Source organism: Carettochelys insculpta, chromosome 3 (assembly GCF_033958435.1).
Source record: "Carettochelys insculpta isolate YL-2023 chromosome 3, ASM3395843v1, whole genome shotgun sequence".
Classification (NCBI taxonomy): Eukaryota; Metazoa; Chordata; order Testudines; family Carettochelyidae; genus Carettochelys; species Carettochelys insculpta.
The window spans coordinates 22,252,672-22,277,953 of NC_134139.1; the positions used below are offsets into that span (position 1 = coordinate 22,252,672).

Below are 25,282 nucleotides of genomic sequence, written 5' to 3' on the forward strand. Positions count from 1 at the left end.
CCAGCAAGACGCAGTCTACGCTCTGCCACAACATCCTGCAGTCTCCGCAGACCACATCTTCATAGAATCTCTTCGTTAGTAATGCAATCAATGTAGGTAACACCAAAGATCTTACACAGACATCGTTGGTGGAACACTGTCAGCTTATGTGATATTCTTGCAGTGTTTTTCCATGTTTCACTGGCGTAGAATGCAGTGGACATGACAACAGCGCTATAGAGTTGAAGCTTTGTAACAAGGCAAATTGTTGACGCAGACCAAATTGGGCATAGTCTTTGGAACACTGCCGAGGCTTTCCCGATTCTGCAGTTGACATCTGCCTCGACATCCCTATCATTGGACAGAGTGCTGCCAAGATAGGTGAACCGCCGGACATCTTCTAAGGACTGATTTTTCGACCACTATTGGCGTGTTCGCCTGAGCTTTTCCGATCCGCATCACCTTTGTTTTATTGCTGTTTATCCTCAACCCAACTTTACCTGCTTCTTTTTCTAAACTTGTTGTCATGTCCTGCAAGCATTCGCCCATTTCTGCAAGCAGCGCGATATCGTCAGCGAAGTCCAGGTCCGTGAGCCGGCACTGGTTTTCCCAAGAGATACCAAAATTCGTCCTGCACATTGCTTTCCTCAGAATGAAGTCCACAGCCAAAAGGAAGAAGAATGGTGATAGAAAACACCCTTGCCGTACACGAGAGTCAATATTGAAGAAATCGGTCATACTGCTATTGGTCCTCACACAGCAACTGGAGTTTAGGTATAGATTTTGGAAGGTGTTGATGTAGCGTTGCGGGATACCATAACTATGTACTGTGTTCCACAATGACTCTCTATGTACGCTGTCAAACGCCTTTTTGAAATTGATAAAGTTTATCGACAGCGGCCGTTGAAATTCAATACTCTGTTCAATGATGTTGCACAACGTGAAAATTTGCTCGGTGCATAAGTGTCCGTGCCGAAATCCAGCCTGCTCCTCCCGCAGTGTATTATCCACTGCGGCCAGAAGCCTCCTGAGCAGGACAATACAAAACACTTTGCCCGGGACTGATAGGAGCGTAATGCCTCTCCAATTACTACAATCGGTGACGTTGCCCTTTTTTGGTAACTTAACAATCACTCGGGACACACTCTGCTCACCAGCATGCGTTCAACAACCCCGTTAGTTCTTGCATGACACTGTTGCCCCCATACCTTAGTAATTTGGCCATGATTTGGTCAAGACCAGCGGCCTTGTTGTTCTTCAGCAATCTAATGGCTTTATCAGTTTCTTCAAATTTGATCATGCCTTGGTCTACTTCTAGTTTGTCAGAAGGATTGGAATTACTAAAATTGTAGGTTGTGGCTGGAGCTAGCTGGTTTAGTATCTCTTTGAAGTTCTCTATCCAGTGTGCATCTTGCTCTTCTTTACTAAGTAAGATCTGCCCATTCTTATCCTTGATAGGAGCATTGGAATTGCATCTTGCACCCGTTAATTCTCGGACAATACGATACAGCATCTTGGTGTCACATTTCTTAGCTGCTGCTTCTACTTTAGCACCCTTACGTTCCAACCATTCTTTTTTGTCAGCCCAGCAGCTTTTCTTAACTTGACGGTCCAGCGATTGATACTTTGCAATAGCCTCTGCTATCTCGTTTGGCGATTTTGACTGGTCTCTATGCTGTTTCGTGATTTTATGCTCATCTGTCAGTTTCCAGGTTCTGTCTTGTATCCAGCATTCTCTTTGCATGTCTCTTCTCCGTCCAATCATCTCTTCGGCGCTCTTAGTCACTGCTTGTTTGAACCGCATCCACTGGTCTTCGAGTTCATTTTCACGATGTGTTTGTTGGAACTGATTCTTGAGTTTGAGCTTGTACTGTTCAGCCATGGCCTGATCTCTCAGCTTTTCAACTGCGAAGGACTGGAGTGGTTGCCTTTCTCTTTTTCTTTTTAAGCAAAGGCGAAGCGATGCCATCAGAAGATGATGGTCCAATCCAATATCAGCTCCACGATACACTCTTGCATCTAACAGCACTGATCGCCAGCGTTTGCTGATACAGAGAGAGTCAGTTTCGTTGTTAGTGATGCCATCAGCAGACCGCCATGTTTTCTTAGGAATATTTTTGTGTGTGAAATAGGTGTTTCCAATACACAAGTTATTCATACTACAGAACAGCAGTAGGCCCTTTCCATTATCGCTCACTTGTGTCACTGATCCGTATGGGCCAATCACATGTTCCCATCCTTGTCTTTTGCTATCTATTCGTGCATTCATATCACCCATAAATAGCCTCATGTCGTGATTGGGGACACCGCTGATAGTGTCTTGCAGCAGGTCGTAAAATACATCTTTTTTTGGTTTTGTCAGCATCCTCAGTTGGTGCATATACTTGAATCATGGTAGTCTTTGCATGCCTCAACTGGAGCCTTGCTATGATAATGCTCTCGCTCACGGGCTTCCATCCAACTGGTGCCTGCGTTGCATCCTTGCTGAGTACCAGACCTACACTGTGCACATGTTGGTTGTCATTTCCAGAATATAGAATGGTCTTTCCATCACTGAGTATCCTGTCACTTCCTAACCACCTCATCTCGCTAATGCCTAGAATGTCCATTTGGTAGCTGTCAAATTTGCGAAGTAACTGCGCTAGCTTTCCACACTGGTATAATGTTCGTACGTTCCAGGTTCCGACCTTTGTTGTGGTTTTGGCACTTAGGATCAAGCTGTGCATCAGGCACTGAATTTCCTTTTGGCTTTCATTTAGCGCCATCATAGAGAGAGAGCTGATACCTTTGTGACGAATTAGGTTTTTGTTTATTTTGTTTGGGTGCACTTGTTGTTTCTGTAGCGATTGATAGGTTTTACGGTATCGGGTTGCTAGCCCAATGCCCAACCTTTCTCCTTTTTCATCTGGGCTTGGTAACATCTGCAGGAGAAGTCTGAGTTGTAGGTGCTGATGGCAGAGCCTCCATAGATACAGTTGTTCAACACTAACTCGCATTTAGTACCATGCTCCAAATTTTTGTTCGAATTGTTTTTTGAGACTGTTTCTATGCTGCCAATTGTATAGCAGAACTTTTGGGGGTCACAGGTGCTTAAAACTCCCTTGCCCCTAAAGATCAAAGTTTTGCTGGGACAAGTTGCAGTGTTAATGTCTCATTGTCACTACACTTTCCAGTCAAAACAGAAACCCTGCTCATGGGGGATGGAAATACTGTGTCAGCGAAAGTGCCAACAAACAGCATTTAGCGATGTGGCCATGGTTGCTAAAAGGCATGTAGTATAGACGGCTCCTCAGTTTCATTTGAATGTTGCGGTATGTTTACCTGTGTTCTTTCGTATACAACATTCCTCTCTAGAGGAGCCACATCTCCATACTTTAGATGTCAGATGATGTCTGACCGTCTGCTTGGGTGAGGCTAAAACATTTCATGCTTTGCCTTGCCTGTTTGCGCATATCTGATTCAGAAAGGAGGCAAGAGGTCTCTTCGCAAACAATCTGCACACAGATAACACCTGGTATCAAAATTGCATGTGAAATGGTTTTTGAGCACTCCTCAGTGGTTGTGAGTGCAGTCTATGTCAATAGCAGTCCTCCATGTTTGGGCAGTTGCAGGGCTGCCAGGTGGTCATCCATACATATATTTATGAACCATTATGTCATTACTGCAGGATCCAGGTGACATTGACTTGGGTAGAGTGGCCCCAAAAATCCTTGCTTCGACTCCAGTCCCCACTTTCTTGGGCAGTATTTCTTAAATATTTTTGAGACCACGGAACACCAAACAATACTTTCTTACGTGGAACTCCTACGAAACAACAAAAACAAAACAAAATACAAAAATATCCAGCAAAAACAAAATAAAGTAATTAATCAGCTATCATCGAAATGAAGAAGTAACACTGTATCTGGCTTTATTAACAGAAACTATTTACCAACAGTGTATGATATTAAAAAAAAAAAAAAAAAGTGTCAGATGCTTGTGGAATACCTGCCAGTTGTACACAGAACATCAGTGTTCTGCGGAACATAGTTTAAGAAACACTGTTCTAGGGCACCACCTCCCATGGGTACTTCTAGGCAAAATTCTCTGGCTCTGATGTGCTCAGCGTGCAAACACCTAAGTGGAATACACATCTGCATCCATATCAAAGAACAACAGTTACTCTACGGGAAAATCATTTTTTTTTCCCCACGTGTTGCTGCCTCCCTCTGGTGGGAGACCTGTCTCTCACGTGCATGTGATTCATGAACTAAAGAAGATATCTATTTGACCACATACAGGACCAGTCTGGTAAGTGTGTGGTCAGAAGCTGCTTACTGGATTGGGTTGCATTCAGAATCTGTCCAGAACAGGTAGAGGTGGTGCTGGTGCCCACTCCATGACTTATATCTCAGCTTTAGAGCATTCTTTGAGCGGAGGAAGAAACTTGAACCTAGGTGTCAAGTATCGGAGGGGTAGCCATGTTAGTCTGGATCTGTAACAGCAACGAAGGGTCCTGTGGCACCTTATAGACTAACAGAAAAGTTTTGAGCATGAGCTTTCGTGAGGACAGACTCACTTCATCAGATGAACCTAGGTGTTTGTCATGGAGTTGGGGGGTCACCAGGTCCTGCATCCTATCTGCAGTCAGATGTAACTCTCATTCTGCAGGTAGAACAGAGGGTTTATTAAGAGACAGGGACACAGAGTAGAACAGACTTGTCAGCCCAGAAACCAGAAATAGTTAGTACAGTCCATCTTGAGGAGAGGGGGCGCTGGCCCTCCTTTTTCGCTCTCAAGTCAGCCAAAAGTTCCCAACTGCCAAGTTCAAATTCACACCAGCCAGTCCCCTCCTCCTTCCTTGGTCCTGTTCCCAGGGAAGAGGTGTTATCTGCTTGCCTAGGTTACAAAGGTGGTAGAGGGCTATTGCTTCTGTGTGAGAAGTCATCACACGGAAACACCCATCTCCAACTGTGCGTTGATGCTGTGCCTAGGGAAACTGAGGCACCCACCTGGAGTTTCTACAGAACAGTAGGAAACATTCAACGGGACAAGGGGAATAAAATCCACACAAACCCCACTTACAGTCATAACTTTGGTCAATACTCTAGCCACTGGATGAAAAGTTAAGGTGTGCAGTACCATCTTCATCTCTGCTTCTGTTTGAAATGAACTTAGGCAGGTGCCTGTCTCATTGTCATGGGAAACACCTTATGCACTTGAGATAGTCAGTTTCCATTTGCGGATTGCTAAATATAGGTTTCTTCCTATAGCTAAGACATTGATGCCGATCTCTGAGTGAAAAGCAAGGCTTAGAAAACCCGCATCTGTTTGGCATCTTCCATTAGCTAGGTTTGGTGTCTCTGCACCTAGTGCTGTCTTCTGTGGATTCCATTCTAAGGTGCCTGTCACTTCCCATACATTGACTAGCTGCCTACCTCAGCGTTTGTGGGTTGGAGTGTTGCTCCTGTGATTTTTTTTTTGTGGTGAGGAGGGTGGGCACCTAAAATTTAGGAGCTGATACCCTTGCAGTGACTAAGTTCCTTTGTAGATACCACCCATTCTGCCTATTTCATATCCCTCTGCAGTTCCAGTTAGCTACAGCATTCTTTTTCAGTTCCCATTCTAAATGTCTAAGGTGGGGTTCTTATCTAACAGATGTTCTATCTGGTAGACTAACTCAAAAATCAGTTGTCTTTTAAACCTGATGGCCTGATTTTTCTCTGACCCTCATGCGGTCCTGTTACTATATAAAAAGGAAATTAATCAACAAGCATTCTACAAGATGTCTGAAAACTGGGGCACACATGTATCCAAGCAGGTTCTCTGGACATTTATAAAATGTTAGGCACCTTGGCTAAGATTTCTGAAAAATGGATGCCTGCGAGTGGGCTCCTTTTCAGTCATTAAATAAGAGGCCTGAATTTTTTGTCAGTCATGATGTACCCAGTAGCGCCCTGTCTCTCATCTGCCTTCTGTTCCTCACTCCAGTAATTGTCTTACCCACATTGGAACAAAATAAAGTGATAGGCTGAACTGGAGGTTAAAACCACAACTGTTGATGTTATGTCATGAGGTCCCTGCATCATTCAGTAAAATATATTGTTCAAAGAGCTATGCAGAGTTTGAAAGATCTAGTTTAGTTGAGTTTGTCATGTCATTCAAAATCGTACTCAATGGCTCAACTATACAACTGTGTAGAAGAGCAAGGAAACGCTGCTTTTTTTTTTTTTTTTCTTCCTTGTGAGTACTTGCCATTCTGCCTCAGTAGAGGGCATTATTGCATTGCGATTCTGTCTCAGTGTTGCTTTGACGTTAGTTTAAGCAAGTAGACTAACTGCTGCTAAAGTAGATGGAAGGAAACTTGGCTGCAGATGTGGGAAAAAAAAGTAGTTTGTACTCACATGGCTTCCCTTTGCTGACTTGAACTGCTGCATGCTGTCTAGTCCCTAGGGCACCAGGCTTACAGTTGGATGTGTGCTGGGGAGATTGAGACGGCAAATCAAGAATTCAGAGCACCAAATGGGTATCTTTCCTTTTATGAAGTTAGTGTTTTGTAATTCCTGTTTCCATTAAAGATGATATATTTTAAGATTTTTTTATATTGCATCAGCACATTATTCTGGAGAACAGTGAATATTGTAATTTGTCCATTGTCCTTGTCATGTAAAGATGCAATTCCTCTCTCAATTCTTATTTCATAGGCTACTACACAAGAACATAAAGGCTACATCCACACTAGACTCCCGCTTTCAGAAGGGGCATGGTAATGAGTGAGTTAGGAATATGCTAATTAGGCACCTCCAGGAATATGCAGCACCTCATTAGCATAATGGCGGCTCTGTGCCATTCTAAAGTGCCACTGTCGAATCACGTGCCACTCATGTAGACAGGGGCCTTTCGAAAGGACTCCCCAGACTTTGAAAGCCCCTTCTTCCTATTCCAAATAGGAAGAAGAAGGGGCTTTCAAAGTCGGGGGAGGGGGTCCTTTCAAAAGGCCCCCTGTCTACACGGGTGGCATGCGATTTGAAAGAGACACTTTTGAATGGCGTGTGGCCGTCATTATGCTAATGAGGTACTGCATATTCATGAAATCGCCTCGTTAACATATTTCCAACTCACTCATTACCATGCCCCTTCCGAAAGGGCGGGGCTAGTGTGGGTGTAGCCAAATAGTTTTAGGATAGAAAGAAACCCAGAGAGCTCCTCTCTTTTGTTAACCATATGTGTGGCACAGAATGTTTTTAACAAGTCAAGTTATTGTCAGACCACTGACATACCATATGCTAAAGAAACTTCCAGGGGCTGCTTTTTGATGATATACCAACTGTAATTAACTACCATAGCTCTCATCCTGCCAAGGGTAAAAGGCCCAAAATGACACAAAGTAGTAAAAGAAATTTGAAATGACATAGGATTAGTTAGTATATTTAAAGGATCTTCTTTAAGCTCAGTTTCATAAATCAGCATTCCTGATGCAAATAAATCAGGAGTTAAGAATGCCAGGTTTATCTGAAACAAATATGGTTGAGTCAGAAATGTGTCCTGCCTTTTCATAAAGCAGAAAGTTAAAGTGTTAATTGCTCCATGTGCAAAGGATTGTAGAGAAACTATCATCTGGCTCCCTTCTAGTGTAAGTTGTGATCCATCATCATGGCACATGACATTCATGCAAATAGCTTTGTAATATCGGTAGTCATTACTCCCTACAGAACTGTGCATGCTTCATGGAATTCCCCCTCTTCTTCTCTTTTCTAATAACGTGGCTGGGACTCTACACAGTATTTCAAATCTGTCCCTCACAGTTCTCAGACTTCTGGCTCCCAGTCGTGTGTTCAGATCACACACCCTTGTCTCTCCATGTACCTGAATCTCTTGTTTAGAATTACCTGCTAATTGGAACAGGCCAGCAGCAGAGAAGCTGGTAACTCCTAATTCTAGTACAATTTATTTTAAGGCTTTCGCTTTTTAAATCAGTAGTGAAGGCATGAAATTTGACTCATTGACCGCGTCTACACTAACCCAAAACTTCGAAATGGCCATGCAAATGGCACTTCAAAATTGATGCAGCTCGTCCAGATGGGGCTCCTTTTCAAAAGGCCTCGGCTACTTTGAATTCCCCTTATTCCTATGAGCAGATAGGAATAAGGGGACTTCAAAGTAGCTGGGGGCCTTTCAAAAAGGAGCGCCGTCTGGACGAGCCACTCAGCAGCAAACTGCGTCAATTTCAAAGTGCCGCGGCCGTCCGCATGCTAATGAGGTGCTGAATATATATTTTAGCACTTCGTTAGTAAACTTTGACATGGCCATTTTGAAGTTTTTGGCTAGTGTAGACGTAGCCATTGTGGCATTTCACAAAGCTTACTCGCTGGGGAAACTTTTGTAGAAACCACGAGTTTGTAATTATTTTACATTTTTCTCCCCTAATTTGGAGGTGCAACTACAATTATGTGAATGAATAAAACCCAGAAATACTATCAGAAATGTGGGTATGTAAATCTGCATCTGACAAGTGCTACAGTCAAGAACTTTTTGCAGTCAACATAGTCTCTGACTCAAATATGTACTTTTTTCTATTGGAGGCTGCTTTATGCTTTAACATGGGTCATTATGCAAACAATATTAAGACATACCTCATGTATCTTGTGAGGCACTCTTAATCATACAGTGTGTGTGTGTGTGTGTACACACACACAGCATGTTGAAACAGACATCGTGTTCAGGTAAGCAATATTCCATCAGTACAACTACATTTTTCTTCAGTAATGATATAGTAGGTGCATTGGTTAGCATATTATGTGTCTTAAGCATTCTTATGTCCTTCTCCAATATTTCTTGCACTGGTTTAAAGATCTCTGTTTCGTGGAGGCCAATTGTGTTTATGCTCTCAGAAAAGCTGAGAATAGGCATAACAAAGGATATAAAAGACGTCTTAGATTATTGAGTCTATCCACCACTGACTGGGTGAAAATGATGTATGAACTCATTATTTTTATCACTGAGGGAAGGATTCTGACTTGTGATACATCCGCTGGCAGCTATTACACTGATATGTCACTTGATCTGAGCCAAAAGGATGACCGACCACTGCTGACCATGTTCCTTTTAATCTTGATATACCTTCTCAAGTCCCTTTACTGGATTTTTTTTCTTGTGGCCTTTTTTTTTTTTTGTGCAATATGAACAAGTTAGTTCATTTTGCAAAGATTTTTTTAAAAAATCATATCCAAATATTAGATCAGGAAATCTGAGGAAGGTGAAGGGAATGAAACAATTGCAGAACTGGAGTTAGATTTTCCCTTTTCCAGCAAAATTTTAAGTTGCCAAAACTCTCATTGAGTTTAGTTGGAGGGATGGCCATGAAAGGACTACAAGATTTGGCTTCCAGAATTTGTGGTGCTATTCAGTGGCTGCTATTGACTTGAACAGCTTTGTCCAAAATACACTTTCTTCTCTTCCCCATGAAGAAAAAAAAAAGTATGAGTTGTTAAAAATGACCATCAGATATAGTATGAAGTCATTGTTGGTAGCATTTATATAAATTGGAATCAAGGCTGCTCCAGAAAGTGCTGCTAAGACAGTATCGAGAACAGCCTATGCTTTGGAGTAATAAACTGGCTGTTCTTGATAAGGCTGTGTTAAATACACCAGCGTGGAAGCACACAACAGTTGGAGCTTTTCAAGTCTTTGAAGAGAACAGAAATATTTATACATCTTTTTACTGTGATTACCTGCAAACTTAGTATTGGGATGCACATGTACTGTAGACTCTCTGAGATCGATACCATTTTCCAAAGACTGGCTTCCTGATAGAAACCTAGTCAGTGGAACTCAGTCTTTTTAAGATAGTTTTTGGAAACTCTTGTATCTCCTTGTGACTGTAGATGTAATCCAAAAGCTAAAGATTACAGTTGATTTTACTGGATTTTTGGATCAAGTCATTAATGATGACAATAACAGAGCCCTCTCTGCAAAAATAAAACTTTTATGTTTTTGTGCTTGTATATCTTCTGTATGGCTGTGAGACTGCGACTCCATACAAATATCGTGTCAAATAGTGAGCAGCCTGCTGTGCGCAGCGTCTGCATACTGTGATGAGGATCTGTTGACAGGACAAAATTACAAATCTGGAAGTTCTCCAAATATCAAATGCCATGGACATCAAGGCCATGCTAATAAAACCCAACTATTCTGGGTTGGACACATCATTAGGAGGCCTGCACATTAACTCCCCAGAAAAAAAGTTCTATGGAGAATAGGCACAAGGAAATTGGAATCAAGGCTACTCCAGAAGGCGATAATAGGACAGTATCAAGAACAGCCTATGCTTCAGTGGAATAAAACTGCATGCTCTTTATAAGGCTGTGTTAAATAGACCAGCATGGCAGCTCACAACACTTGGAGCTTTACGAGCCTTTGGAGAGAACAGAAATAGTTGATTGGGCAGAAAAAGTCATGGATGTGCATCTTGTTAGCCATTGAAGTAGTATGACACTTTTCTCTGGCAGCTAACAATGTACTCAAAAGCGTGCATGTTGTTCTTTGGACTTCAAAAACTGCAAAAAGAGAGAGCATGAAAACATCATTATTGAGCTGATGGACTTCACTCACATGCATACTAGGGTTGTGTTGTACCTGTCATGTAGACAGTGCAGTTCACTGTGAATAGGAGCAGAGGCAAAATTAAAAGTATATTTTGTTAAACAGTTGTTGCAATCTAGTAACAGTTTTCAGTTTATCCAACAGAAAGCCCTGTCAGCCAACAAAAAGGAAACAGAGTTCTACGGGCACATGCCTGTAAGAGAGGTCTGTTTGCTTTACAGATGTTTGAGACAATTGTGGCATAAGCAACTTTGTTCAGCTTTGAAATCCTTCACTTGATTTATCCCTCTTGATAAGATTGAAGGCACATGTATTTTATAGGCTGTCCACTGATTTCCTTACTTGTTGGTTATCTCTTAAAGAAGTGTTCAAGCGCCCTGGCTGATTCTTTTATCTTTTTGCTGCTCTTTGATGCCATTGACCAGGAGGCCATGTTGCTTCTACCTTGGACTGTTACATAGTTGTCCAGCTCACAGTAGAAGGATGAAATTTCTTCTTAGCTGGAAAATACAAGTTGGTGGTTTTGGATCAGCTGCTTTAAGAAGTGACTGGTTTAGGGAATGGCAAAATTTGAGGCTGATGGGGGAAGTAGCCTGGGATGGAGAGTGTCAGCAGCATGCAGATGTTGTGCCACTCTTTCATTTTGGAGAGCTGTTACTGCCACTTTTCCGTAAATAGGTATGTACAGAGCAGCAGAACCTAGGATCCACAGATCTGTATGGAGCAATAGAAGAGGTGAGGGTGAGTTGACAAAGGAGAGGTCCTACTTAGATCTTCCCATGATGTTCATGCCTGAACACTCAAGGTGCAGCTCTGAGGGTGATGAGTAAAACATTTATATTCTGCATACTATGCAGTAGTTGGTGAACTCCTGCTTTACTAGCAAAGGCACCTGCGGCTTCTAACCAGCATTACTTGCTCCACTGCCCAACCCTATTCTGTTTTCACCCCACCCACCTGCCACAGCACCTAAGAAGCAGCAGACTTCGCAAAAGGTTTGTGGGGCTTGATAAAAGGAGGCACAGTTTGATGTCTTGTGATGTAAACCACATACTAAGCATTTTTACACCTAGATGGGAAGATGATTTGATCTTCTAAAAGGTGTGTGTGTGTGTGAGAGAGAGAGAGAGAGAGAGAGAGAGAGAGAGAGAGAACAATTGTAGATCTGTCTGATTTTTGATAAGTTTCTTATTGTTTACATTTAGCTAGATACTACACTAGCAATAACAAGATTTAAAGTGGGTGCAAGCAATAAATGTAGCCTAGATTTCAGAAGTGACAAAACCTCAGCGATGTATCCGACCTTATGCTTAAAGCGATATAAGCTTCTGGGAACTATTGCTATTCTGTAATGATTGCTTTTGAGTCTTCCCTGGTCTGTAGCTTTGAAAAGCTAAATAATTTGCTTATATTTTCACCCCCTCCCACCCTCCTCCATTCACTGAGCTCTACAAAATTTGTGTTCTGTTTCTCTGCAAATATTTGAAATGGGGAACTGCATCTTAATGCTTTCTCCAAGAGCAGCAGTTCTCAGACTTTAATAACCTAAGAATCCCCATTTTGACTTTAATTTCTGGGGACCCCCCCCCCTCCCTGTCTCACCCCTTTACCAAGCCCTGTCCCTTCTCTGAAGGCTCACCCCCTACTCACTCCATCCCCCCTCCCTCTGTTGATCACTCTTCCTCAGTCTCACTAATGTTTACTGGGCCTGGGGAGGGTGATTGGCCTAGGGATGAGGATCTTGTTGTAGGAGGTGAGGGCTCCAGCTGGGGCTGAGGGTTCTGGAGTGTAGGATGGGGGTGAAGGTATCAAAGTGTTGGTGGCACTTACACGGTGCCTAAGAAGCAGCCACCAGGTCTTTGTGACCACCTGTTGATGGGCCTCTAAAGCTCTCAAGTCAACAGGCTCCAGCCCCAGTTCTTCCACTGATCATAGTTTTCAACCGACAGAGGTAGAGTACGGAGCCTCCCTAGCCACCCATGTTCCATGAGGCTGCAGGCACCTGCTAGCCATGTCTCGGTGCTTTATGGAATCACGGCAGGCACACCTGTTTAGTCCTAGGCTGCAGGCTGTGGGGTGCACTGAGAGGGCAGGGGGAGGAGATGAGCCTTGGGACCCATGGGCCCAGTTCGAGAAATGCTGTCTTTGAGCCAGCGTGGTCAGACCTAGAAATCAAATTCACTTTTCCTCAGACTGAGGGCAGTGGAATAGTCATTCAGATGTTTGTGTCTTTAGGACATCTGAATTTTCCACTGAGATGAGCAATAATTCATTAGAGTCAGGACTCCTGTTGTCTCTTCAGTTCCTCTTTCCCAGTTCTTCTAAAGTATCTTTGTAGACAGCATTTACACCAGTCATCTTTATCATCAGATAAATCCAGGTTTCCCTTTCTGAGACAATGTACCATAGCCTTTAACCATATGCAAATCCTACACTCTCAAACCTACTTTAACCAATCAGGTTAAAGGTGTTTCCTTCCTAGGCAGAGTTAAAGCATCCTAATCGGTTCACTAGTTTTATTAAGTTAGGGTTTAACATTTGAGGTCTTTCTGCACTTTTTGTTGCCCAGCTATCCTTGCATTAGAATGTGATGGCACACTATTGGGGGTGTGTGTGAAAAAAGTCGATGTAATCCAGCAGTTTTTACTACTCTGTAGTAAATGAAGATGTTTGATTTGGACAAAACTACATGAACTCAGAGAGGGCCAGCCTCTTGCCCTGAATTATACAGGACACCAAAGTGTGCTAGGTTCTTTAAAAAGGACACAATGAACCTCCAGATGCAACACAATGATGGAGGGGGGCAAAATATTTGGGATATCAGGAATAGGCTTTGGGATATCAGGAATAGGCTTAAGTTGCACATGTTAGGGGCACAATATCTTGCTAAACTGAAGTATGGTAAGGATAAAAATGGTATTGACGGTTATTGCAGATATTGGGTAAGAGGTCAGTATTCAGGAAAGATTTAAGTGATGGTGGAAGGAGATTATCTTAGGGAGGGTCATAATTTTTTTTTTTAAATGGTATGGACAAAGAACAAATGGAGAGGAATATCAAGGCACTGGTGAAATAACAGACAGATCAGTCTAGGAAAGAAAATGTTCTTTTTCTAGTGTTTCTTTTTTTAATACCAGTCCATTGTGATCCACCTGGATTTTGTTTTCATCCATTAGTTTCCCATTGTCCGCTTGTCCTGGAATATTATGTGCTTTGCATACGACTCGGTTGTTTTAAAAATGCCTTCTTGTCTGCCATAATCACTTGCTTTATTGTTACTGAAGATAGGGCTCTTTTTTTAAAAGAAATATATTTTGAGTGTAAGGTTTGAGAAGTATGTGTGGCTTTTAGACATACTTTATTTTAAAAATGAGATAAAAGCTCAAAGCATCATTTTATTTAACTTTCCCACCTCCTCAGATTTCCAGTAGCCACAGTGAAAATTGATCCAACTAAAAAAAATATAATTGCATTAGCATCTGAGTGCCTTGTCCTTTACAACCAATAAAAATAAGAGCTCTTTATCGGTTATAGTTTTGGGACAGTAAGTGCGGGGAGAGCTCATACTTAGATAACAGACTACTTATGCAAAGAGGGAATACTTTAGTTAGCTGGATGCTGAGCACTTAAAGATTGTTTCAGCTTTGGCACACACGTGTTCTATATTTGCTGCTACACTGGTTGTATGCGAAGAGGGAACGCTAAAAAACTGATAATCTCTTTAAAAATCAGGTAGTAAACCTGTGGCAGTGAGGGTTGATCCGTTTCTTATTCTTTCAGTGCCAAAGCAAATGAAAGTGTAGATTATACTTCTAACAATATCTGGAAATCCTTGGCTTTGCAAACATTAGTTTTTCCTGTATAACAAAATGGTTTATAATAACAGCTCATCTGATCATTTGATGTTTGAAAGTTGTTGGGGCTTGATTTCACTTGTTTTTTTTTTTTCTCTTCTTCCTGTTTGTGGCTGACGGCTACAGCATGCTGCCTGGCTGGTGGTAAAAGAGGAAATGGGGTGAGTAAGTTTTATAGTATTTCTACTAGAGAATACTGGATTTAGTGAATGAAGATGACTTCTACAACTTTCTTCAGAGTAGAAGCAACGAGGAACTTCTTACTCTGGTATATTGGGCCATTCATGCAGAGAAATTTGTGACCAATTGATTATATTGTATTTATCATGTGTATGAAAACAGTGATTCGCTTGACAGGTGCTTTAAAAATGAGTTTCCCTACAAACAGCAGCAATCTTTCTGGAGTTAGCCTCTATGATTCTTCCTCTTCCCCACCTATTTACAGGAACTCAAAATGAACACAAAGCCAGGGAGTAAATTATCTTATTTTGTAAACAAGGATATTCAGCTGCTTTCAGCCTTTTGTTGGCAAGTATCTTTCAGCACCCAGATACTTGAGCAATAGAGCAAGCAAGTAGTTTCCATTATAAGTTTGATGTGAAGGTTATTAGTTAGCTGGATGCCAAGCACTTGCAAAAGGTTGTTTCAGCTTTGGCGCACACACATTGGCTGTTTCTGGTTCAGTGAGTTCATTGTGACTGCAGCAACTCTAGGAAACTCTGCTGAGTTTTGGCTGTGGGCCATCCAGTCCATGTTGTGTTTTGAAATTTAATGTGGTGCTCATGAATGATGCCAAAATGACACCACTGGAATTGGAAGTTCTCAGTCAAAGAGTACAGCAAGGGTATGTTCATAATACAATCACGAGTCTTTCGCTTGGTCACTGCTTTGGAGTCAGCCCACATCAGTAGTGCCCAAAACTGTTACCATTAGCTAACGGCAAAGAATCAGTTCCACGGAGAATGGGTAAATGATATAATAGATTGGTGGCAAGCTAGTCTACAGAAACTAAGCTGCTCCACACTGGGCAGGGGAAGATGGAAGGAGAGAGTGAGGGAGGTATTGGATACCGTGACATGGTGATAATGGAAGAATCAGTTGTTTGTTTGGTTCCCAGTAGACAGAAGCCACCACTAAAGTTGATTTAAGAAGCTGAGAATTGAATTGCCTGAGACTAAAATTATCCTATAGCTCTTAGAACTGTTCTTTCTAAAGAAGAGCAGAAGGAGCTTGGCGACACTGAGGGGAAGCATGCACAGTTGTCTGTACTCTCCCTGTTCTGTGAATAAATAATTTCACCTCCAAGAAAATCATGCCAGTACTTTTTCATGAGCACTAAATTCACTTTAAAAGGAGTATATCACAGGCAGTTTAAGCTTTCCTTTGCAGCCTCACTACTGTTGCTTAGGGCTTGACTACAGGGGAAGTTTTTTCCAGAATAGCTACTCTTGATTAACTCCACATGTGGATGTTCTTATTCTGGAATAAGAGTGCCTTCCCTGTCCCCAGTGGGCTAAAATTAATTTAGAATATACATTCGTATTCCAGGAGAAGAGCACTCACACATGGAATTGATCAAGAATAGTTATCTCCATGTAGACAGGCCCTTAGACTGCCAACAAAAGTAACAATAAATATAAACCTATTTAGCCAGTGACTGAGTCATTGATGCTAGGGTCAAGAGTGGCAGTGCTGTATTTATTTTTAATAACATGTGCTATTTGCATGGCAAGGGTTTCTCACCATATAAGCTTCTGGATTGCTGGGCTAAAAAGGTGTGCACTGTTTTCCCTTAGTATTTTTGGCATCTTTGGTTAGTCTATACTTAATTGTTTGGGTGGGTGATTGTCTTGCTCTTAGACTAGTCCCTGGGCTATATTACCTCATAGATTGAATGCTCACCACAGCAGGTTTGGTGAAGTTTGGAGTCTTCAGTTCTACCCATTAGGAGTTTGTGGCCAGGGGACCAGATGACCTTCTTAAACCAAAGTATTATTTAATTTTAACAGCAGGAATAAATCATGAGAAAAAGAATATTAAAACACAGAAGCTCACATCTACAAACATTTTTTACCTCAGTCCTCACACCCTACCCACTGTGAAGGGAATCTAGGAATGGCTAGTTCCTCTGGGTCAGTGGGAGAGAGTGGGTTGCCCCAAACAGATCTGCAACACACACTGATCTTTGGGCAGAGAGTTCTCTTACTTGTTGAGTAGTCCTTTTGATATATTGATAACACAAGCACTGGCAGTTGGAATCCAGGCTAAAAAAGATACGTAATTTGGCTGGAGCTGATATGTGACTTCCCAGATAATAGCTCAGGCAATATCTTAGCCATTCTCAAGTGTTTCCCTGGAGAAGTCTTTGTTCCAGTCATTCTTTTGCCTCTCTTTTTGTTTCCTAAAGGCCCTCTTGATTTAACCCAATATAGACATAGTAAACATCCCTTACAACAATCAGACAAATATCTAGTATTCATAAATTATTAAAGAGCAGGCCCATGTCCTTCACACCATGTTCTGTACACTTGATAATTTTCTCTTGTTAATACCCAAGGTAGTGACTGATCACTTACTTTTTAGCATAAAATGTCAGATATATGGTGGTTTGACTAACTTGTGCAGGTTTTTGTTTTTTATGATTCAGAAAACAAGGGCTATCGCTGGCAAAAGAGGACATTATTCAGTTGAAAGACACATACAAATGGATTATTCATCCCCTGCTTTTGGAGGAGCTGGGTGTTCCTGTTGATGGAAAGGTATTGTATGAGTAGTAAAGTTTATTTTCCTGAATTTGTATACGTGGACATTGATGGATTCTAATAAGACAGGTCTGTCACTTTTTCGGTCTACTTTTAAAAAAAAAAAAAAAAAAAAGAAAAAGTGTGCTCTTTTATCTCAAGTTAGGTATCTCAAGTTAATCCTAGAGGAGACAAGGTGAGCAGTTTTTATGCAAATTAACAAGTACAGTTAAAGAATAATGGAGTGTTTCCTTAGTTGTCTTTCTTGTAAAGTGCTTTACACTTTGAAGATAGTCAGAGACCTTCTAGAGTCCACAGACACTGTCCTTCTAGTCATAAGGATACCATAAAAATAAATTACGTAAGGCCTTGTCTACACTACATAGTTCTGTCATCAAGGCAGATTTTGCCAACAACAGTGGAGTTGTACACACATCAGTGCTCCTCAGGCAAATGTAACTCCCCAGCTGTGCCAACAAAATAAGTCACTTGACAAGGTGCAGAGATTTTACAGCAAAGTTAGATCAATGCAGTGTCACTGTAGACATTGCTACTGCATACGTTGCCATAAATGGCCTCAAGGAGGTTCCCTACGATTCTCATCCTGACTGCTCAGGTCAGTGGTTTGAACCCCATTGTCTTATAGCCAGATATGCAGGCATCAGTCCCATCTTCTCTAATGGATGGGAAGTTTCCGAAATTCCACTTGTTTGCTCAATGTGGAGAGCTCATTTTCCAGCTGACTATGGCAGCTCCATGAACTAAACAGACTCCTGTGTGGAGTACATGGGAGTTGATGCATTTGCTGGCTCTGTGGGGAGAGGAAGCTGTGCAGTTCCAGGGCTCCTCCAGCCAGCAGAACTCTTATACCTTCAGGAAGATTTTTCATCCCTTTAGATAGTTCCCAAAAGATGGTTGGACTTCCAGCTATGAGAGCCAGACTTGAGTGCTCCTCTCAGCGTTATGTCCCTTGCAGGGAATCATTTTCTATATATTAGTTATTGCTGTTTAATAAAAATATACTCTTAGAAAATTAATCTTTACTTATCTCCCATAATTGGAGGTTGCCACAGAGTTAGCAACAACTGGGGGGAGGGATAGCTCAGTGGTTTGAGCATTGGCCTGCTTAAACCCAGGGTTGTGAGCTCAATCATTGAGGGGGACCATTTAGGGATCTGGGGCCCAAAAAAAGATGGTGCTTGGTCGTGCCAGGAGGACAGGGGACTGAACTCAATGACCTCCCAAGGTCCCTTCAAGTTCTATGAGATGCGTATCTCCATATATTTATTTCTTATTTAATATTGGCACGTGGCCCATTCATAGACTACAAATCACGCTGAGGAAGCAATTATCTAAATGGCTGTTCCAAGTGTCAGGTAAACAGTTGTGCCTCTCTCATACTCCTGGATTCTGGTTGCTCAGAAACAGTCACCAGGCAATCTGCTTCCGTTGTTCACCCCAGAGAAATTTGTCCTTAGCTTAACAAATATGCGGTGTGCAAGAAGTTTCTACAACCATGGGAATATTTTCGTCACTGAGGCTTAACCAACCATAAAGGTAGCACCAGCCATCCTTCAGTCTGTGAAGTGCACATTCAATGGTCATTTTGCACCTGCTTGGCTTGTTGTTGAAGCACTCCTTGCTGCTGTGCAGGTTATTTGTGTAAGGCTTCATGAGCTAGGGGAGTGGATATTTCAGCATTCCACCCCCCCTCCCCAAAAAAAAAACAAAAAAAAACCACTTGAATCTTCTGGTCTGGAAAGAAAATGACTGCCTGCAGCTTTCTTTATAAGCCGGTATTCCTGGAGATTTGTACATTGTGAACCTTCTTTGCCCACCTCATGTTCATATCAGTGAAATGACCCTGGTGATCCACAAATGCCTGCAATATCATAACAAAGTACCTCTTTCTATTGATGTGCTCCATTGCAAGGTGGTTGGGAACAAAAAGTGGATATGTATCCCATCTGTCTCCAACCACAGTTGGGGAATCCCATTGCCACACCACCATCCACTGTTTTACACACCTTTTCAAGAGTTGCAGTCTGCCTTACCAGGATATGATTAATGGCCTTGCAAACTTGCATGAACACAAACTCTGTGGTGGACTTTCCAACTCCAAATGGATTCATGATTGACTGGTAGCAGTCTGAAATTGCCAGCTTCCACACACAAATGGTCATGCACTTCTCCACTGGGAGCACAGCTCTTGTTTTGGTGTCCTTTTGCTGCAGGGCAGTGGTGATCTCTGCACACAGTTCTGGGAAGGTGACATTGCACATCCAGAAGTTTTGCTGCCACTGTCTTTCCATACCTAGATGATGTGATCGCAGCACTTGATGCTTGTTTCTCGAGCCAAATAGCAACAGTTCACTTTGTGCAATTACTCCATGAATGCCAAAATGTAATCTATAATTGTTTGTTTGGCACACAGCTAGGAAAGTACTGCAGGCTCCTGCAGCTCATAAAATATTGCATGATCGGCTGCACTGTGTTCACAATACTGTCACAAGACTAGAGAGCAGTGCTGGACCCCTAATTTCAGGCAAAGATGGTGAGCATATGTTTAGAAGGGCTTTTGAAAGACAGCATGACAGTCAGAAACCCATGGAATGATGGGACAGAAAAAATGTGTCATGGGATGGTGAACCTGCACCCATAATGCACTGTGATCCATTTCCCATTCCCACAGCTTATAGAGGCAGAAAGAGGGGAACTGCATGGTAGGAGAGCTACCCATGGCAACCTGCTCTCTTTGTTGATGCTAGAGAGCCAAATGTGTATGCATGCTGCTGACACAGAGTTGTGTGAACATGCACAAGTGATGTTACTATTGCCATTTATGATCTATCAGAGTAACTTGTGTTGACATAACTCTAGTGAAGATGTAGCCTAATGTTTCATAACTTAAAATCTTTTAAACATTCACTAATTGTCTCAGTAGGCCTGTGAGGTGGGTTGGGGTCTGAATAAGTGAGGTAATGCGAGAATGATTTGTGAAGTCAAGAGAACTGTGGGCAGCATTGGGATTACTCTAGACCAGTGTTCCTTAAACTTTTTGAGATCACAGAACAGCAACCAATAATATTTTTATGTGGAACACCAATAAAAATTTCCTTAAAAAAATTATCCCCAAAAAAACACACACAACTAAAAAAACCAAACAGCAACATATACAGTAAAAAAACAAAATGAAGTAATTTAATCAGATATCATAGTAATGAAGAAGTAACATTGCATTTGGTTTTCTTAATAACAGAAAATATATACCTTCAGTGTGTGGTACCAAAAAAACATCAGACCCTCATGGCACATCTGTGAGTTGTTCATAGAATACCACTGTTCCGTGGAACATAATTCAAGAAACACTGCTCTGCAATTCCTGGTTGTCAGTCCCCTCAATCACACTGTCTTTTTATGTCCTTAAAGGCATCCGGTCATCCTGTAATGAACTTACAGATTGACTGGTCTGGCTTTTCTCTAATGATTTGCTGGGCAGAGTGACCATAATAGGTAGACTTGACAGCTTTTGACTTTTTAAAATAAAATTTTGACAGCAAATATCAGTACTTTAAACATTTATCAATTTAAATTTTCACATTTGTGGGGGCTTATGGGGAAAATCAGCCAATTTAATGGAGGACAGGAGGATGAGACAATTTAATGACAAACTGAAAAGTGTAAAGTTTATAATGATTGATGGCCCTGCAAATTTGTGTGAACACAAACTCTGTGGTGAACTTTCCAACTCCAAATGGATTTATGACTGACTGGTAGCAGTCTGGAGTTGCCAGCTCCCACGGCAATTGTCAACACCATGTGTCAAAATATGCTAATTTATTAATATCCTGAAACTCTAATATGTTCTCAAGCAGCATTTTTCTTTACCTTTTTTGTAAATTTCTGTTATCAAAAGAAATTAGTTTTCCATTGATTGGTATGTGTACAATGAAATCCATGTTTACTGACATTTACCAATAAAGATCTGATCCTTCAAAGCCTGTAGTTCTCTCTCTGCTCAAGTTCCCTCATATATAATAGGCAAATACCTATTGTGTGACTTGAGTTCCATCTTCCTCGTCTCCTTCTTTACTCTTTTTCTGTAATATGACAGTAAGGATCCTTAAAACATTTGTTGTACATGTGGTTAATAAATTGCTGGCAAAAGAAAACTGTTACTGTTCTTTTGTGTCTTAGAGCTTGTTCGAAGTGAGTGTGGTTTTTGCTCACCCGGAAACTGATGAGGATTGCCATTTCCTGTAAGTTGCAATACGAACAACAAGATCTTTATCTTAATATTGTGCAAGATTGTTCATTTGTCCGTGGCAAATGCAGTGTCTCCTGTATTTTGTGATCTAGAGTTGAACCTAAATCTAAATCCAGTTTTCTCTTCCCAGCTTAAATTTATGGTATTTCTAAGGGGCTGAATCTGCATACCAAATCCAAACAGCCTGGACTTTGGGTATGTTTGGATCTGGATTGTCAAACTTGAGGTCAGGGAGTATGCGGATCTTAATTTTGATTTGGCCCATTACAGTGGGTATGGCAACAGAAGACTTCTTGGGATGTTTCCCAGTGTGCTGATAATGCCACGGACATCAACCTGCTTGCTCTCTGAGGCTCCCCATCACCATGTCATACTCTGTCAGACCCTCTGTTCTCCCCCAGCCAAGGGACAGAGGGGGCGTTACCCCCTTCCCCAGAGCAATGCAAGCACTGTTTAACCACAGCTCTGGGTTGATGCAGTTCTAGGACACAGCACCCAGGGAATCAACCCCAAGAAGGGATCAAAACCCCAAATAAATGTACCTTACTCTGTGCAAAAGATTTGCACAGGGAGGACTCATTAGGCAGGTCCTCTTTAGCAATGTATAGTCCTCCCCAGGTAATAACAATTTACACTGGGCTTGATTTGTAAACAAGAGGGTATTTTTAAAAAGGAAAACAGTTGCATTTAAGTGATCATAAATAAGAATGAGCAGATCAAAGTGAGTTACCAAATTAAATTTGTTACTACCGTATTCAGTTATTTGGGAGTTCTTACCCTAAACAGATGCCTTTATCAGGTGCCATCTTCCTGTCAGAAATGATCTTGTCCTCACCTGGGTCTCCTGTAAAGTTCTCTGTTTTTCTTAGGGTGAGTCACACAATTTCCAAGGCACGCTGAAGACAAAAAAATGGAGGAACCCCAGGGCCCTCTTTATACCGTTCTTTTGTGGAGGGAATTCCCATTGTTTTCTTTGTGTAACAGTATACCTCAAGATGGAGATTGTCACATGGGTGAAATCACCAGTACCTGTCCTTTTTAGGCAATCAGCCATTGCCTATTCACTGGTTTGAAAGTAGACCACAATTCTTCAGATGTGGATTGGTCCCTCATTAAAGGCCCTTTGTTGGCTAACTACTGCTATCCCCTCAAAAGCCATGCTCTCACAATAAGTTAGCCACACTTCCCATTGAGCTCTTCACAGGGCAGACATTTGGAACGCATGTAGACCTAAGAACAGCCACCACTGGGTCAGACCAAAAAGATCCATCTTGCCCAGTATCCTGTCTTCCAACAGAGGCCAGTGCCTGATGCCCCAGAGAGAGTGAACACTTACAGCATCAACTACAAAAATGGTACATGGATAAAAAGGATTTACAGATTCAGCAGGTTAAAAGATTGAAGCAATAGGCCAAAAGCTACATTTTGTCCAAAGTATTCGTGAGTTATGAGTATTTATATTCATAACTCCTTTTCCTTAAAGAATGGGTGGCGGGGAGGGGTGGTGTCTGTCACGGAGTGAGGACCGGTAGTTGATTTAGGCCCATTTGCACTGTTCATATTAAAATAAACAATGAGTTTACATAGTTTATGAAGTAGTTTTGATGATCTGCAAGCATGCATAAAAACCCCTTCTCTTTATATAATGCTGAGGTTTCTGCTTGATTTGGGGATTTGGGTATGGAGGGAAGGAGCTGACATGAGTTCATTTCACTTAAAGACAACTTTTTGAGGGGAAAAAATAGGCAGTCTGCATAATTATGTTTGGCTTAGCTCTTCAGAGTGGCTTTCATAGAAATCCTGTTCCCAGTAGCAAAGAAATAGTGTTTCTGGAACTCCAACTGCTATCTAGTCCCATACCTCAATGGCTAGAGGAGCAAATTTTAAGGAAATGGTCTTCCTGCTTGCTCTCCCCAAAGGCTAGAGCTTCGGGCAGCTTTGCTGCATGTGCTCAAGCAGGTGTTAAATCAGCGCATGGGAGCAGCTTTCCCAGACAACTTTTCTGACCAGGATGCCATCAGTTGGCAGCTGCTATATACCTTCAAGGTCAGAAACTAGATCACGTCTCTGGCGTTTCTGACTTGCTCCTGTCTGTTGCTGCCCCTGCTGGCTGTTATCTCTTTCACATGCCTAATTTGTCACATCCTTGCTGCCCACCAGCCACACCTCTTCCAAATCTCTTACTTTACAAGATCACCTTCTCTGGCTGAGAAGACTTCACGTTAGAAGATGATGCTGGGGGAACAGGGAAGAATAAAAGTTCAATTATTTCCCTCCCCAGTCCTCTTTCTGTGGCTTGAAGAGGAAGCCCACAACTCTGACTGTGTTGCAAGTAGGAGTCCAGCTGCCAGCAATGCTATAGTGAGTTCCACTTCTCTCATCTCTGTCCTCATTCACTCCCTCTCCAGGCCCAGTCTGTCTTGTTTCCTTCCACATTCTCTGTTCTCCCTCCCATCTTACTTCTTCTTTGTGTTGGCCAACCTTCTGAAAATGTTTGTAAACAACAAGTTAGCACGCTAGCAGTACAATGTAGCTGGACAGGTCACGGTGGTGGCAGGGGAGGAGAAAGCAGTAAAGAAATCCTGGGATCTCTATTCCCATATATCATCCAGCACCACTGGGGCATTAATTAAGGAAAGAGACCCCTCCATTTGCTTTGTTGTTGCAGCCAGATTGGAGAGCTATGGTAAGACTTGTAGGTAATACATTATATTATGTACTGTGGCCAGTAACCCAGAGAATTTTCTCAAGTGGCAGTTCTCCAGATGTGCAAGTGTTCTCGGACAGAGGGCTGTGTCTGGGGAAGGCTGGGTACGTGTGCAAGTATATCTTAGATTATTTCTAATATGACTGAGATAAAACTTGATACCTTAATTATCAGGGCTTTAAAAGTGATTTTGACTTCTTGGTGTGGTAAGGAAGTAGCTTCTTTTTTGAGCTTGTAGTGGCCTTTGGCCAAATGCCAGCTGATTCCTCTAAACAGGCTCTTTGTGTCAGTTTCAATAATAGAGAACATGGTAAAATATGGTTTGGGGGAGGGTGTGGGATATGAGCAGTCTGAGTGGTAACACTCTGGCTACATCTACACTACCAGAAGAACTTCTTTCAAAAGATTGTTGAAGATCTCTTCCAAAAATTTTCTTTTGAAAGAGTGCATCCACACACAAAAAAGCAGATCAAAAGATTTATCTGCTCTTTTGGTAGTGTCCACACAGCCCAATCTTTCAAAAGAACAGCCAACGTATTGAAAAATGTGGCACCATGAGGGCTGCTCTTTCAAAAGAAGGGTCTGTGGAGCATCTACACATGCTTTTTTCCACCACCCCCTCCCCCCCCCCCCCCCCCCCAAAAAAAAGATGCTTTCAAAAGGAGGCTCTCTTCCTGATCGAGGAGTGGGAAAGGGCTTCTGGAAGAAGAGCTGCATTATTTCGATTTGGGATGGAAAGCACATTTTGTGTGCAGATGCTCCGCATGTTCTTTCAAAAAAGGGCTGGATTTTCCAAAAGCACGTACTATTGTAGATGCAGCCCATTTTGATAAGGGTTCCAGAAACAGCCACTACTGTCTCCTCTGTTCCCTCTCATCCTGTTCCTGTGCAAACACCTGTAGGTGGTGTGTGAGTGCTCTGTTTTGTGTAGTGCTCTGTGGTTTGAAGTGGAACATTCAACTTGTTTTTGTTAACCTGTGCTTGGAAACTAGATTAAAGTAAGAACGAATTACTTCCTTCTTCTAGAATTTAAACAGTGTGCTCTATTGTCCCCCACAAATAGCCTGTGTAGGAAGTAACACGGGGTGTGCTATTACACTGTTTTGTTTTATCCTGAAGCAGTCTTAGAGGAGCTAGTTTTCTTTTGAATGTT

General features: G+C 41.9%; 1 protein-coding gene across 1 annotated transcript in view; it reads left to right on the top strand.

Moving 5' to 3' along the window:
* The window catches only part of PUS10 (pseudouridine synthase 10), an 80,190-nt gene that overhangs the window by 27,331 nt on the left and 27,577 nt on the right, over positions 1–25,282 (top strand). The window contains exons 5-7 of the mRNA XM_074989468.1: positions 14,541–14,575; positions 17,062–17,173; positions 21,353–21,414. Of these exons, the coding sequence (XP_074845569.1) occupies positions 14,541–14,575; positions 17,062–17,173; positions 21,353–21,414 (209 nt within the window). The remainder of the gene's footprint in view (positions 1–14,540; positions 14,576–17,061; positions 17,174–21,352; positions 21,415–25,282) is intronic.